We start from the raw sequence: 13,162 nt of genomic DNA on the forward strand, positions 1-13,162 counted from the left end.
ATCACACATGAAATCTTTCCCAAGATATCTTTCCACAAACCTTCTACAACTTCTTTTCTATCTGCTTTCCCTTTTCTATTGCGGAACAACCTGCCATTCTACTTTAGGTTAAAAAAATACTTTTTTTCTTAAAGAAAAACACTTCCTTTATATCTCATAGCTTCACCTACCAAAAACTTGTCTTACTATTCTTACATACGGAGTTGGTTCTCTTATTATTTCTAGCATTCATTACCCTATTTTAGTTATAACTCTTAACTACTATTAGCTTGAATTTCTAGTGAAAACTAGGGGGTAAGCAACAGTAAATGGCCTGTTTGTTAGTGGTGACAGTGGTATTGTTTTCAGGTATTTTGGATTCTCATCTATTGCACCTTGCAAATGAACAATGTTGCCAAGACTAAAACTTCCCCATGTGAATGCTGTCATCCTAAATTGTCCTTAGCAAGGTTATCTTGTTTGTCCAAAAATATAAAGGTTTGTGGTCCCTAATTATCATACATAAAATTAGCCAGTATTCCAGCAAGAGGAGTGCCAGGCTCCTTTCTTTTGGAGAAATCAATTTTCAGAAAGTACCTACCTGAGGGCTCTAACTGGTCTCAGTTCTGCTATTTATTGAATCCAATCTGATTCTGAATGGAGACTGGCTAAGGAAATGTGCAAATAAAGTTGGAGAGGTCAAAATGCAAGTTTCTGGAGCTCCTATTTGAAAGGAAACTCACCCCCACCTTCCAGCTACAGCAAGAGAGCACCATGGCTCATTTGGTGCCTTTGCTGGGTGGTAGGTTTTCCTAGATGCTGCTGGAGGTTGCCTTAGGGTTCCACATCTGACACCAAATTGTTAAAGAAAAACTTTAAACAAAGTGAATTCAATAGAGTTTATTTGGGCAAAGAAGAATTCATGAACTGGGCAACACTCAAAACTGGAAAAGATTGAGAAAGCTTTTCTCTAGTAGCATAAACAGCAAGGTTTCACAGGCTGAACAAGGTAGCAAAGTAAAGAAATTACCTGATTGGCTTAGCTAGATGTCTACCTTATTTGGGCATGATATAATGATAGGTGCAATGACTTCAACATTTATCTGCAGGCACTTGTAAACTTCCGAGAGACCAGAATGCCCTGAGTGCATGTTAAAACTCAAGTTTGAGCCACCCCACTTCCCAAGACACTGACCAAGTAGGTGTGGGTGGGGCCAGGAAAATCGCATTTCTAACCAGCACCCAGGAAATGGTGATGTTCCCGGTCCTAGGTGTTGGCCTTATTTGGGTATCTTGTGATCAGAGGTCCCTAGTTATATAACTAACTGGCTGGCTGTTTGTGATTGATTGATGCTAGATTTTAATTTGTAAGTCAGTCATGAGAAATGCCTCCAAGTTAAGTTTTGGTTTGCTGATGAAAGAGTTCCAGGTAGAAAAGCAACCTCATGATAATGACCTATTACTTGCTTTAATAGAGGACACTGTAACAATGTTTATTAAAAATTCTTAAGAAATTTTAATAAAAATATTGGGCAATAGTTTAATCTCTGAGCACATTGCCTATAAGAAAGCAATAACCATATATACACAACGATAAATATAAAAGAAGTATTCATCATACCACTTTTCATAACACAAAAAGTTAGAAAAATTTAAACAATTAATTATGGGAACTGACTAATTATAAGCTCCAGCTCTGAGGAGTTGCTGTGCAGAGGGCCAGGTTGTCAGGGCCGGTGCAGCCTCTCGCTTCTCCAGAGGCACCGTCCTGTTGCCTGGGGTCTAGAAACTCTCCTTTTTCTTTACAGTCAGGCATAGTGTTCTGACCCCTTCCCCAATCCAGTGTGCAATGAAGAAATCATTCTCAACCTCACCCCAATGCCGTTTGAGGTGAGATACTTCTCACTTGTGGTTTGGTCTGCATGTATCCGCAATGATGGCTTCTGAACCTGCACCATTCCAAGTGTGGTCTGGGGACTAGGAACAGGTCTGTCCCAGGACAGCTGGTGAGACATGCAAATTCCCTGGCCCTGCCCAGACCTAGTGGTTCAGATTGCTGGGGGATAGGGAGAATAAGAACTTGGGTTTAGGGTATTTAGAACTTGCCTTCAGGGTATTCTAGTCCCTCTGAACTTCACAGGTAACTACAGATACATGCTGAAGGCATCTTCATGGAGAAGAAACTTAAGTCTTGTCCAGAAAGAGTAACTTTATTTAATTTTTAGCTGGAGGATGTGATGGTTTCTTTCTAGAGGTCAGACTGTGGAACATAGGGGTATATCCCACTGGGATGCAAATGCGGAAATTCAACTCTGAATTGGGAGCCCTGAGGTTGGGAAGACTGGGACATAGACCTGCTCACTTCCATGACAGAATGTGCCCCAGATTTGACCTTTTCCACACCTGCAGGGTGCACCTGCTCTGCTGATGGAACTCATTTGCACAGATCAACCCCTGAGCGAAGCTGGGGGAGATACAGGTGCGTGGCTTGGGAGCTGGTAGCATGGTGTGTCTCAGGGGCACCAGGATCCAGAGGAGCTCTTAGCATCAGAGACAGGTAACTATGGCCTCAGACCCAAGCACCTCACTGCCTGTTTGTATAAATAAACACTTATTGGAACACAACCACTCTTATATGTTTGCACATTGGCTATTGCTCCTTTCAAGATATGACAGCAATTTTGAGTAGCTGAGAGACCATCTGCCCACAAAGGCCAGAATAGTTACTCTCTGGCGTCTTCAGAAATTTTTTTGCCAAACCCTGGTTTAGGTGATTTGGGCAAGGTCTTAGTAGCATCTAGTCTGCCCATGCATCTCACACTGCATCCCCTGGGGGTGTGCATTCCTGCAAATCCTGCATTTTCAGGGGATTTCTGCATCCCTGGGGATTTGTGAGAGTGCAGATGCATTTTCCAAAGGTCAGAGGCCCTGAAGTTGGACATTTCTAAGATTCTTCCAGAAGATGCTACTGCCCCAGATGCCAGGACAACTTTATAAGGGTGAAGCTAGAAGTCCTTCCTCTATTCACCAACCTTCCATGGACCAGGAAAGCTGTGTGAGCCTCCCCTCGAGAGCAGAGGCCACACGTGCTGAGTGGGACCCAGAGGCCCTGTCTTGCTCAATCGTGCACATTGGGTGTCCTGCAGGATCACAGACCTTCTAACTCTGGCCACATGGGTCACCATCAGCCATGAGCATGGAGACAGCAGCTCAGACTCATCTTTGTTGTCCCACCTGGATCTGGCTCACGAGGTCCTAAGGGAGGGAGGACCCCACTGACACAGATGCAAATAGGCTGCCTTTCTGAGAGGAACTCCATCAACTGCTCAGCCCTTCCCTCCAGAACATGGCACAGGAAGCTTCTGGAAATGCGGATGTTTAATGACCTATTCTACATGAGGAACCTGGACAATGAGGAGTTTCTAAAATGCCAAGTCATAAAACCTCAGATGCTTGCAAAGTAAGAGAACAAATACGCATGGAGCTGCTCAGCCACTGATGTGCAACTCCTGGGAACAGCTGGTGTCCATGGGGGAGGGGACAGCATGAGGCCAGGCATGTGAGTGGCTTCCACTCAGGAGAGCCCCTCTGAGCAGGTCTTGTTCAGGAGTTCAAAATATGTCTTCCAGGGCATGGTTTCAATAGTGAAGAAGCAGCTGAAGGTCTGAGGGAACAAACAGGAAGAGACAGTAGGGCGGGATTTGGGGAGGTTCCGGAATCCTGTGGAATCTGCCCTTGAAACAGGTTCCATCTCCACCTTGCCCATTCCCGGGCCAGCAATCGAGCCACGTGGCTCTGGCCTTCAGGTCTAGCCTGAGCCTGAGGCCAATCCTGAACTACATCATGATTTGAGGCTCCCTCCTTAGCCAGGGTCACTTGTGCCATGCCTCCTCCTCCAGCCCGTGCCCCTCAGGGAAACCCCAGGCTATCCTGGTGTGATCCCTGCACCCAAGAGCAGCAGGAGAACACTTTGTCCCAGTGAAAGCAGTTCCAAGACTTAGGCAATTAGTTACCTGTTTGTTAATCTTACAATAAGGGGGTTGACTAAGAACGAGAAGTTTTCCCAGAGCCAGGATTCGCTTGGAGCTCATCCCCTAGAGCAGGGTCTGCAGCTCAGCAGGGCCTAGGACCGAGGGCAGTGGGGCTTCTTCTCAGCCTTCACCACTTTTGGGTCTAGGACAGGGTAGGCAAACCCTGAGAAAAGTATCCACAGACATTGTCACCATTGTCTCCAGGCTCTTTCTCTAGAAGGCAGGGAAGAAGTGGGGAGGAAGACCAAAGACAAGGTTCTGAAGGCCATGTGGCCCAGGTGCAGGCAGCTGCAATGGTGTCAGAGGGCAGAGTCAGGAAACTCAGATTGGCCGGGGGCCTGAAAGTGAAGCCCTGGGCTCCCTGCCTCACTGGGCTTCCCACTAAGGCACAAGCAGGGCAGCCTGGTAGAGCCTGCTGTGGGCTCACTTGCCTTTGTCGCTCGGAATGGCTTTGTCAGCTGCTCCTGTGCCCACACCACACCCCATGCAGCATCCACAGTTGTGGACCTGAGGAAAGCTGAGGCACTGTCTTACATTGTTCAGCTCCGGGCTTTCTTGAAAAGGGCAGTTTTCAATGTCATCTTCAAATTTCCAACATACAGTTTGGCGCAGTTGTAGATTCATGGAGAACACCATCTTACCTCGCCACTGTTGGGCAAAAAGAGATTAAAGTGGATGCACCGCCTTCCCGCCCCTAAGTAGCTGCTACTGAAGATGCCATTTGTGCAGGAGAGACCCCAGCACTCTACTGCATTTGAGAGCTTGCCCATGGGCCTGGCATCAGCTCACTGGAGGTAAAACCCAGGGGATCCTCTCTAGACTGAGGAGTTAAGAGCAAAAAGCAGGTGGGCATGGTGGGTCTGGGGAGGATGCAGGCTAAGCCAGACCCCACTAACACATTCTCCACCTCCGCCCACCCCATTTCCCACGGTGAGACTCCAGCTTCACTCTCAGCAGGCATGTGATCTTGCAGCTGCATTCCCAGAGGACAGAGCCACATGTCCAGGAGGGTGTTGGATCTCCGAGAGTTTTCAGGGTAACTTGAGCCCTGGCACAGAGGGAGCCTCATCTGCAGCATGTTGTCAAAACCTTCCAACCGACCTCCAGCGAGAAAAATGACACACAGTGCTCCCACTACACACAGGCACAAACCCTGGGAAAACAGCTTCAAGACACACCGTCTGCCCTACTGCAAAGTGCATGCTGAAGTTCTCCTTGCCCTCCTTCCCACTCCATTCTATTTCATTCCACTGCATAGCCTCCCTCCCACCCATCTATTCTTCCCAGCCCCCAAACTGATGCTGGGATTGCCATATCCAGGAAGCCACGTGGAAGGCTTTTATGACTTACAGTCATTTAGGACTTAGAGACCACAGTAAGGAGCTTAGATTTTATTCTAACGGTATTAAGAATGGAGGCGTACACCGAGGTCTTGGAGAATCAAGCAAAGCACTGGGAAAGCAGAAGCATGAGGCCTGACCAGTCTCAATCTCTGAGACTTCCAAGGTTCCAGCATGACTCTTAGCAGACACCATTACTTGACCAGATGCCCCTTTGAGGGCTGCATCAGGCTTTTAATTCTCCTGAGAGGAGGCAGGAAGTGAGCAAGGAGGAGAATTCCTCTGTACCAGCATTGCAATCCTGAGGATGGCAGAGAAGAATCCACCCCAGGAGGCAGAGAACCAGCCAGGGCCTTGCACAGAGTCTTTCCAGAGCTTAAGCTGTGTGCGGCACTGGAGTCGCTCTGCCCTTCCTTCAGGCTCTTGCTTCCAAAAAAGGAAGAGAAATGCTCCTTCTCTCTCTAAACCAGAAGTGCTCCGTTAGGAGGGCATTTTAACTGTTCATGCCTGAAGCCCAGCTGAACTGTGCATTCCTGACCACGTTAATGATTTCATCAAAAAGGCAAGCATTTTAGGATGAAGGTCCATTGAGGAAGAGTGTAAATCAGCCTTCAGTTCATTAAGTGCAGACAGAGCAAGGAGCCCAGAGAAGGTGGAGATCAGAGAACTGACCTCTCACAGTGGCCTCTCAGGGCTGATGGTGTTCTTTATTGCCCTGAATTCTCACTGTTCTCTCTCTGTCTCTTTCTCTCTCTCTGTCTGTGTGTGTGTGTGTGTGTGTCCTTGCTTTTCCGTTTTCATTTTATGACCTTGCAATATTTCTCAGTCTCTTTGGTTATTTTCTCTTCTTGTCAGCTTCATCTCCTTAGAAGTCCTTATTCTGAAGTCACTCTTCAGTTATACAATGTCATAAAAATCATGAAGATTGAAAAATACATCTTGCATGTGAATAGACATTTACCTAATTAAAATTTTTTTTTAAGTTCAATGTTTTCCAAAACTGAAACTACCGTAATTAGTTATGGACTATCCAACTATGGCCTGCCGATGGTGAATCAAGTCTCCTAGACCAGACACCTTGGTCCCTCACTTAGGGGCAGATGGAGAAGGACAGGCCAGAAGAGGATGTGGTCACCAACCTTTCTGTCCATGCTATCCTCTCTCCATGAACTCAAAACGCGCAACAGCCTGTAGGCATGCTCCTCCTTGCTCTGCACGTTGAAAGTGTTCAAGGCAAACTCCACTGTGGCGAGGAACATAGGATCCTGGACTATTTTATTATTACCACCCATTTCCTCTTCAGAACACCAGGCATAGGTCACCAGGAGCTGGAAGCCCATGAGAAGCAGTGACAGTGCCCAGGGCAGAGCCTTCCTCCTCTGCCGACTCGACATGATGCAGGCTCCAGCAGCCCCTGCCTTTGCTCTTCAGATACCTGGAGTCCACTGGAGCCTTCCAGGTCTCAGGTCTGGCCCTTAAATTCACTTGCTGGGGCAGAAACTCCTCCCTCCAGGCCTCATCTCTGTGGTTACACCCTGTCTCTCCCACACATGGCCTCTCTTCTTCCAAAGCCGTTTAAATCATCTGTTCAGGGGATAGGAATAGCACCCAGGCAGGTGGGTTGGGAAAGACCAGCAATGGGAGAGAGAGTGCCCTGAACATGAGACCCAGCCCCAGCTACCCCAGCACCTCCGCAGGCTAAAGGGGCCCTCCACTGGGTGCCCCAGTGGAGGTCAGAGCCCGGCACAGGAACACAAGTGCGAGAGGTATGAGTGGAAGGTGAGAGCTGGACTCAGCAGTGGGGGTGGGATGGGAGTGGGAGGATGGGTAATAGGCAGGAAAGGATGGAAAGGGATGACAGTGGATGCTAGGATCGTGGGTGAGTAGGCACAGGCCCCAGAGAAAGCGCTGGGCCTCTTGAGAGAGAGGCGGGGAGCCCGGGAGGCCTGGCGCGATGTCCTGCAGGTGTCTGCTCCCCCGAGGGTATCAGGACGGGGGCCCCAGCCTGGGGGTCCTGGGCAGGGGTTGAGGAAACCAAGAGCAGGAGTCCCCAACCCTGTTCTCTGCACCTCCCTGAATGCAGCTTCCCAAGCCAGGGACGCGCTGCCAAGTGCTGGTACTAGGGGCCTGGCTCCTTATGGCTGTCCCTATTCCTCAAAGGTGTTTCCAGGACGGGTGGCCGCTTGCAATTGGAGCAGTGGAGAATCAGAAAGAGGAAGAGGCCCCCAGGGATGACTGAGGTGCGCCCGTTAGGTTGTCACGGGTGCCCTCTTGTGGCCACAGCCGGCACAGCTCAGCGGCACAGTTTGTGGGTGGAGATTCTGAGTTCTCTCCACCAAGACCCTCCTAGCCTCCAACTCCAGCAGCAAATTGGGCTCTGAAAAGACTGAATAATGCACCCTTCCCACACCAGACTTCAGCTTTGTCCCTGTGAAACATGCCTTCGATGTTTATCCGCCGCTCCTTGTACACTTCAGAAGCAACCAGCATCCCCTGAAGTCATGTTAAAAATCAAGTTCCTAGTTTCCCCACCCGAAGATTCTGACCCAGTAGCTGTGAGCAGGGCCAGGGAACCTACATTTCTCACCAGCTTCCAGAGGATGGAGCGTTCCCGGTCTCGAAACCACACTTTGAGTGCTGCAGGCTCAGAATACTTCCTGGGAGGTCCATACAGACCAAACCACAAATAACAAGTAACTCGGCTTGAGGCACATGGAGGTCAGGGGATGAGCATGGTTTTTGTGGGGAACACGGGATGGGGAACAGGCTCAGACAGCATGCCTGGTGATAAAGAGTAAGAATTTGTTTCTAGACCCTGTGTGCAAAGAAGAAGCAACTCAATGTGACCATTCCAGGAAAGCAGCCAGATGTACCAAAAACATCACCCAAGGTGTCTGCATCCTTTCTCTGATGGCGTTGAGTTCGCTGGAACTGCAGCTGAAGCGTAAGTAACGTGGTTTCTTAGCTGGACAGTGATGGTGCACGTGGGGGTAGGAACGGGGTGTCAGTGAGGGTGGAAATGCCTTTGTGGGTTTTGGGATGAGCAGGCCATAAGGTGCTGTGAGAACTAGAATCCTGATGCCTGGAATAGGTTGCGAGTGTCCTGAGAGAGGCCTGCAATGCCCACGGAGGTCACTCTCACCTTGTAAGGTCAGGGGCTGGTGAACTTGGGGCATCCTGCAAATCGCCAGTGAGTCACCGACCATTCTGAGGGCAGATACCCACGTGTACTCCAAAGGGAGTGTCCACACTCGCTCCTACATGAGCGGTAGTTTAGGGTCCTGGGCACCAGCTCTGTCCTCACTGTGCAAAAGGGATGGTGATCCCCACACCCAGATGTGAGACCACGGGTGTGCAGACACCATGGAGTCTAGCAAGTGTGTCTATTTTCTTGTTGAAACCTGGGATGGCCTCCCTTCCCAGGTGGAGAGAGACGGGAATATCAAGACATAGCCAGGTGAAGAGAAGTACATGTGGGCTCCAGGCTGCAGAGCCCCGAAGACGTCAACACGTTGCTGAGGCCAGAGTGAAACCGGAGGGCCCAGAGGGACTGGCTGGTCAGCCCACAGCCGCAGCTCACAGCTCTCTGAGGGGCTATCCCCAGGTCTCAGGTCTGGGAGGCTTTCTCTCCTGAAACCCTTTGTAAGAGTTCTGTCTCACTCAGCTTCTTCCTGGGCACTCGTTGGCCTGTCTGTCTCTGGGGCCACCGGGACTTGTGCGGTGCTCTGTTTGTGTTGCTGGCACCGGCACCGAACACCCATGTGGTCTCATAGGAAGGTCCCAGTAACTCCTCACTGAAATGGACCTGCTTTTCCAGAAACGAGGTCCTGTATTTCTGGGCTCGTTCCTTTGAATGATTAGAGAATGCTGGCAACGACCAGGACCAAGCCACTGGCCCTTTTCTGTGAAGCTGAATGTGAGGTGGCGGACCAGGGGAAGCCCAGTGACTCTTCGGGACACAGGACACTCTCCCCAGCTCCCGCAGACCCTGCAGCTGAGTGCTCTCCCAGGGGTCTGACTCCTGTCCCTCAATGCCCGGCCTACTCAGCCACATGCTCTAAAGGTCCTGTGCGACCTTGCTCACTGTCTCTTTCAAGCCGGACCAGGCTCAGTGGGGCCTGCCAGTTTCCGGATCGCCTGCTGGGCTTCGGGATCACATCCTCAGGACACTCCCTGTTCTCCCTGCTTGGCATTTCCCGAGGAGACTCCCCAGACAAGCCAGCATTTCCAGGGGTTTCCGTGTGCTGGAAAACAAGGCAGCATCCAGGAGATCAAAGGAAGACAGCAGGGGCAGGGAGGAGCCCCGGACTCAGAGCACAGTGGTCCAGTGAGTACTGTCACAGCAGTCATCAAAGGGGCAATTCTGGGCATGGGGGCAGGGGCGGGGGCGGCTGCCAGGGAATTCCAGGGCCCTTTCCACTCCTCCCTCCCCTCGTCCAGTTTTTCCACCTGGGGGGTTCTTCTTAGCTGTCTTCAGCTGACTTTGAGTTTTGATAATCTAACGAATTAATCTCATAGAGACTATGGCAAACTTAAACTGAGAAAGAGAAATTACAATTGAATTAAAAATGACAAAAGGGGAAATAAAAATACAAACATTACCACTAAATATATGAGGCCTAAATCAGGGGTGGCTCATACCATGTGCAAATCGGAAGGCCCTTGGGCTGTTTCTCCTCCCTCCTGTGGGTCCAGCTGGTCCCTCACCCTGGCTGGGTCGGGGGTGCTGCCCTGGGCCTGGGAGCTTTGCTCTGAAGAGGAAGTGCTGCCTCAGTCACCCTCAGCAGTCCTCCTGTTCGCTGGCCTTTGCGGACACACCTGCCTTCCCTCCTCAGTGGGCGTTTGCTAAGCTTCTGCTGTGCTCCCAACGGAATCCTCTCCCATCCAACGCAGCCCAGTGTTTTCTTTCCTAAGTACTTTAGTTTTCAAAAAACTTTAAGTTAATTTAAATTTAAAAGAGTACAAAAATGTCATAATACCACTTCTTTTTTATTTTTAAAAATTTCTATAGAGATGGAGTCTCACTATGTTTCCCAAGCTGGTCTCGAACTGGCCTCAAGTGATCCTCCTGCCTCAGCCTACAATTCCACTTTTACTAAGTGAAATGTAGGTTTCAACATAATAGAAATTCCAAATACCAGTGGCTTAGGTAAACTGGTGTTGCTTTCTCTTTCATGATGCTGACAATGGCTAGAATTCTTACAAGCCTCACTCTTGCTGGGCACTGCCTCCTTGACTCCAGGACCTTGTCCTGATGGACTGTAGTTAATTAAGTCCTTCCTGATTTAACTGGGAATGGTGAAACAGGGTGGAGCTTGTAGGGTCAGGTGCTTGTGATGATAACTAACAGACTGTGGTTAATTGAAGCATTCTCTACTGACTTGATTTTACACTGGGTTGATTCCATTCATTTCCTCTTAAATTGGGGTTGCAACGGGCACCTTTGTCCCGGTTTTCATGTGCACCTGTGTGAGAGCTTCTCTAGGGTAGGCCAGAAAGAAAATTGCAGACGTATGAGATAGTCTCCTTTCAGCTTTATTAGGGACTGCTGTGCTGATGATTTCCTTTTCTTTTTTCTTTTTTGAGACGAGGGGGTGGGGGGGTCCCACTATGTTGCTTAGGCTGGTCTTGAACTCCTGGGCTCAAGTGATCCTCTCGCCTCCGCCTCCCAAAGTGCTAGGATTACAGGCACGAGCCACCACGTGCGGCCTGATTCCTTTCACCATATAGATTTTTCTTAAAAATTGAAGACAGTTTAATGTATCAATGTTTTGTTTAGGGTATGTGCTTTTGTATTTTTCAGTTTAACAATCCTTTCCTATGCTCTTCTATGTTCTCTTTCACCATGTTCTTTCTTTTACTTTTCACACTTAGGTGTGCGGTCCAACCGGAGGCTGAGTGTGTGTGGTGTGAGGTCAGAATCCCAGGGTCGATCCTCTCCCCCACTGCCTGCGTGCACAGCTGGCTTTTCCAGCATTGACGATGGAGCAGCTCATTCTCCACCCTCTGATTCCAACAGCATTTCTATCGTAGTCCCCTTTCCCCAAAAGGCTGGCTGCCTTTGAGTGTCTTTTCTATTGGACTGGCTGTATGAAGGAGGCACAGGCCTGAGCTAAGAAAGTCATTGTTTGATCTTGGCCAGGAAAGGAAGAAAAATTCTTGGGCACATCCCAGGCCTAGGCACACTTCATGGGCCCTGCCTGCTAGAATAGATGGGTCTGTTCCCTGGTTCTAGCCCCGGACTCCCTGCCACAGCCTCCCATCCTCGGGCTGCTGCTCTCTGCTAAGATCCTCTCTTTGGGCATATGGTCTGAGTTTGGATCCCAGCTTTTCGGAAAAGCTTCATGTATTGGCCATGATTATTGATGCTACTGTTATCACAAGCTCCTCACCCTGCAAGCTCACCCTCTTCCTTCATTCTTTGGAAACATGAGATTGGTTCTTGCAAGCAGCTTTTCTTCCTAGGAAGCTGAAATTACCTTTTTGATGCAGACAAGCATTTGTCCTGAAGAGTAAGGGGAGGAACCAGATGTCTATCACTGAGAGGCGGGAGTGCAGAACTGCAGACAGGATAAGTGGGGAGATCTTGACTGATTGCAAGGAAATAGTACCATTATTGGCTCCAATTGTAGAGGTTGGAGTCTTTAGATGACTTGTATGGTTTACAGACTCCACGGAGGGAGGCAAAGCAGTAGCTGAGGAGGTCTTTGGAGTTGGACACACGTGAGTTCAGGTCTCATTTGCACCTTTTGCTAGTTGCATTTCCTGGGGGCCCATTTCTACTTTATGTGAGCTTCTGTTTCCACAACAGTACAATTGAACTCTTGTGGTATCTCCTTCACTGAGCTGTCATAAATATGAATGGGGAGATGTATGGAAGGCACTGGCAGGAGGCCCAGCAGGACCAGGCCCTCCGGAGACAGTGTTTGTGCTGCTCATTCTCATCACCAGTTCTGGGGGGAACATCCCTCACAAACCAGGCTTGTTGATAACAACCTTCTCAGCAGGCAAGTGGCAGAGGAGCTGCGGAGGGACCCAAATGTCCAAGCTCCCACCAGGGGTAGGCAGGCAAAAAAGAGGAGCAGACGATTCCATGGCTCGTCAGCAATTACCAGGTTGTCTGGGACGGTGTCGACAAGGCACGGAAAAGGGATTGCATTTCACTGTTTGGCTTTGAGTTTAGACTTTTGGTCCAAGTTAGGTTGGGATCAGAACTCAAGAGAGTTTCTTCTGGAGAATTAAATATAATGATTGTCTCTTCGAAAGACTCTGACAACCAGACTCACTTTCCCAAGCTTCATTTGAAAGTGTTGAGATGCTTGGGTTCACGTCCTTGTGTTCTGCCTTGCAGCTGGGAAACCTGGTGCACGTCAGCATTCCGAAACCCTCTTTCCTCGCCTGTAGTTTTGGATCAAGTTTAGCTGCGAGATCGTATACAGTGACATTGTGTGACCTCTTACAGTACGATTTGACTGTTTGCTGTTAGAAGACCCACTATCCCCCGTCCTCATTCTAAAGTCAAAACAGCCTCTGGGCTCCTCTTTTTCTCTATTGGGAGCAAGTTTTCTTTTAACATAAAGTCAGGGATATGCGCCAAAGGTAATCATCAGCTGAGGTCCTCAAAACCTTTCATTGCAACCACTCTAATTTCTGTCACAATGGCCCCTTGTCACTGTGAGCCTTTCTGTAGAGGGTATGTGGGGCTGTCCTGCCTCTGACCACTTCATACACACTGATCACAGTGTTCTCAATACTTTTCATTTTGACACTTGGACAATGTTTACCTCTACTTCTTTGAAAACATTCTCTTTA

At 49.1% G+C, this 13,162-nt stretch overlaps 2 protein-coding genes across 2 annotated transcripts in view; one reads left to right on the forward strand and one right to left on the reverse strand.

The window, feature by feature from the left end:
• On the reverse strand, positions 1-9,164 carry CST9 (cystatin 9). Its single transcript, XM_003905159.4, has 2 exons — positions 6,490-9,164; positions 1-4,658 (listed from the first exon to the last, which is right to left on the reverse strand). The coding sequence occupies exons 1-2, from the start codon at positions 6,742-6,744 to the stop codon at positions 4,434-4,436; spliced, it is 480 nt and encodes a 159-aa protein (XP_003905208.1). The 5' UTR covers positions 6,745-9,164; the 3' UTR covers positions 1-4,433.
• Positions 9,164-13,162, forward strand: part of LOC101021528 (cystatin-S) — a 21,479-nt gene continuing 17,480 nt past the window's right edge. Inside the window, exon 1 of the mRNA XM_003905164.5 lies at positions 9,164-9,677. The gene's annotated coding sequence lies outside the window, so the exon portion shown is untranslated. The remainder of the gene's footprint in view (positions 9,678-13,162) is intronic.

The sequence above is a fragment of the Papio anubis genome, chromosome 16, assembly GCF_008728515.1.
Source record: "Papio anubis isolate 15944 chromosome 16, Panubis1.0, whole genome shotgun sequence".
Taxonomy (NCBI): Eukaryota; Metazoa; Chordata; class Mammalia; order Primates; family Cercopithecidae; genus Papio; species Papio anubis.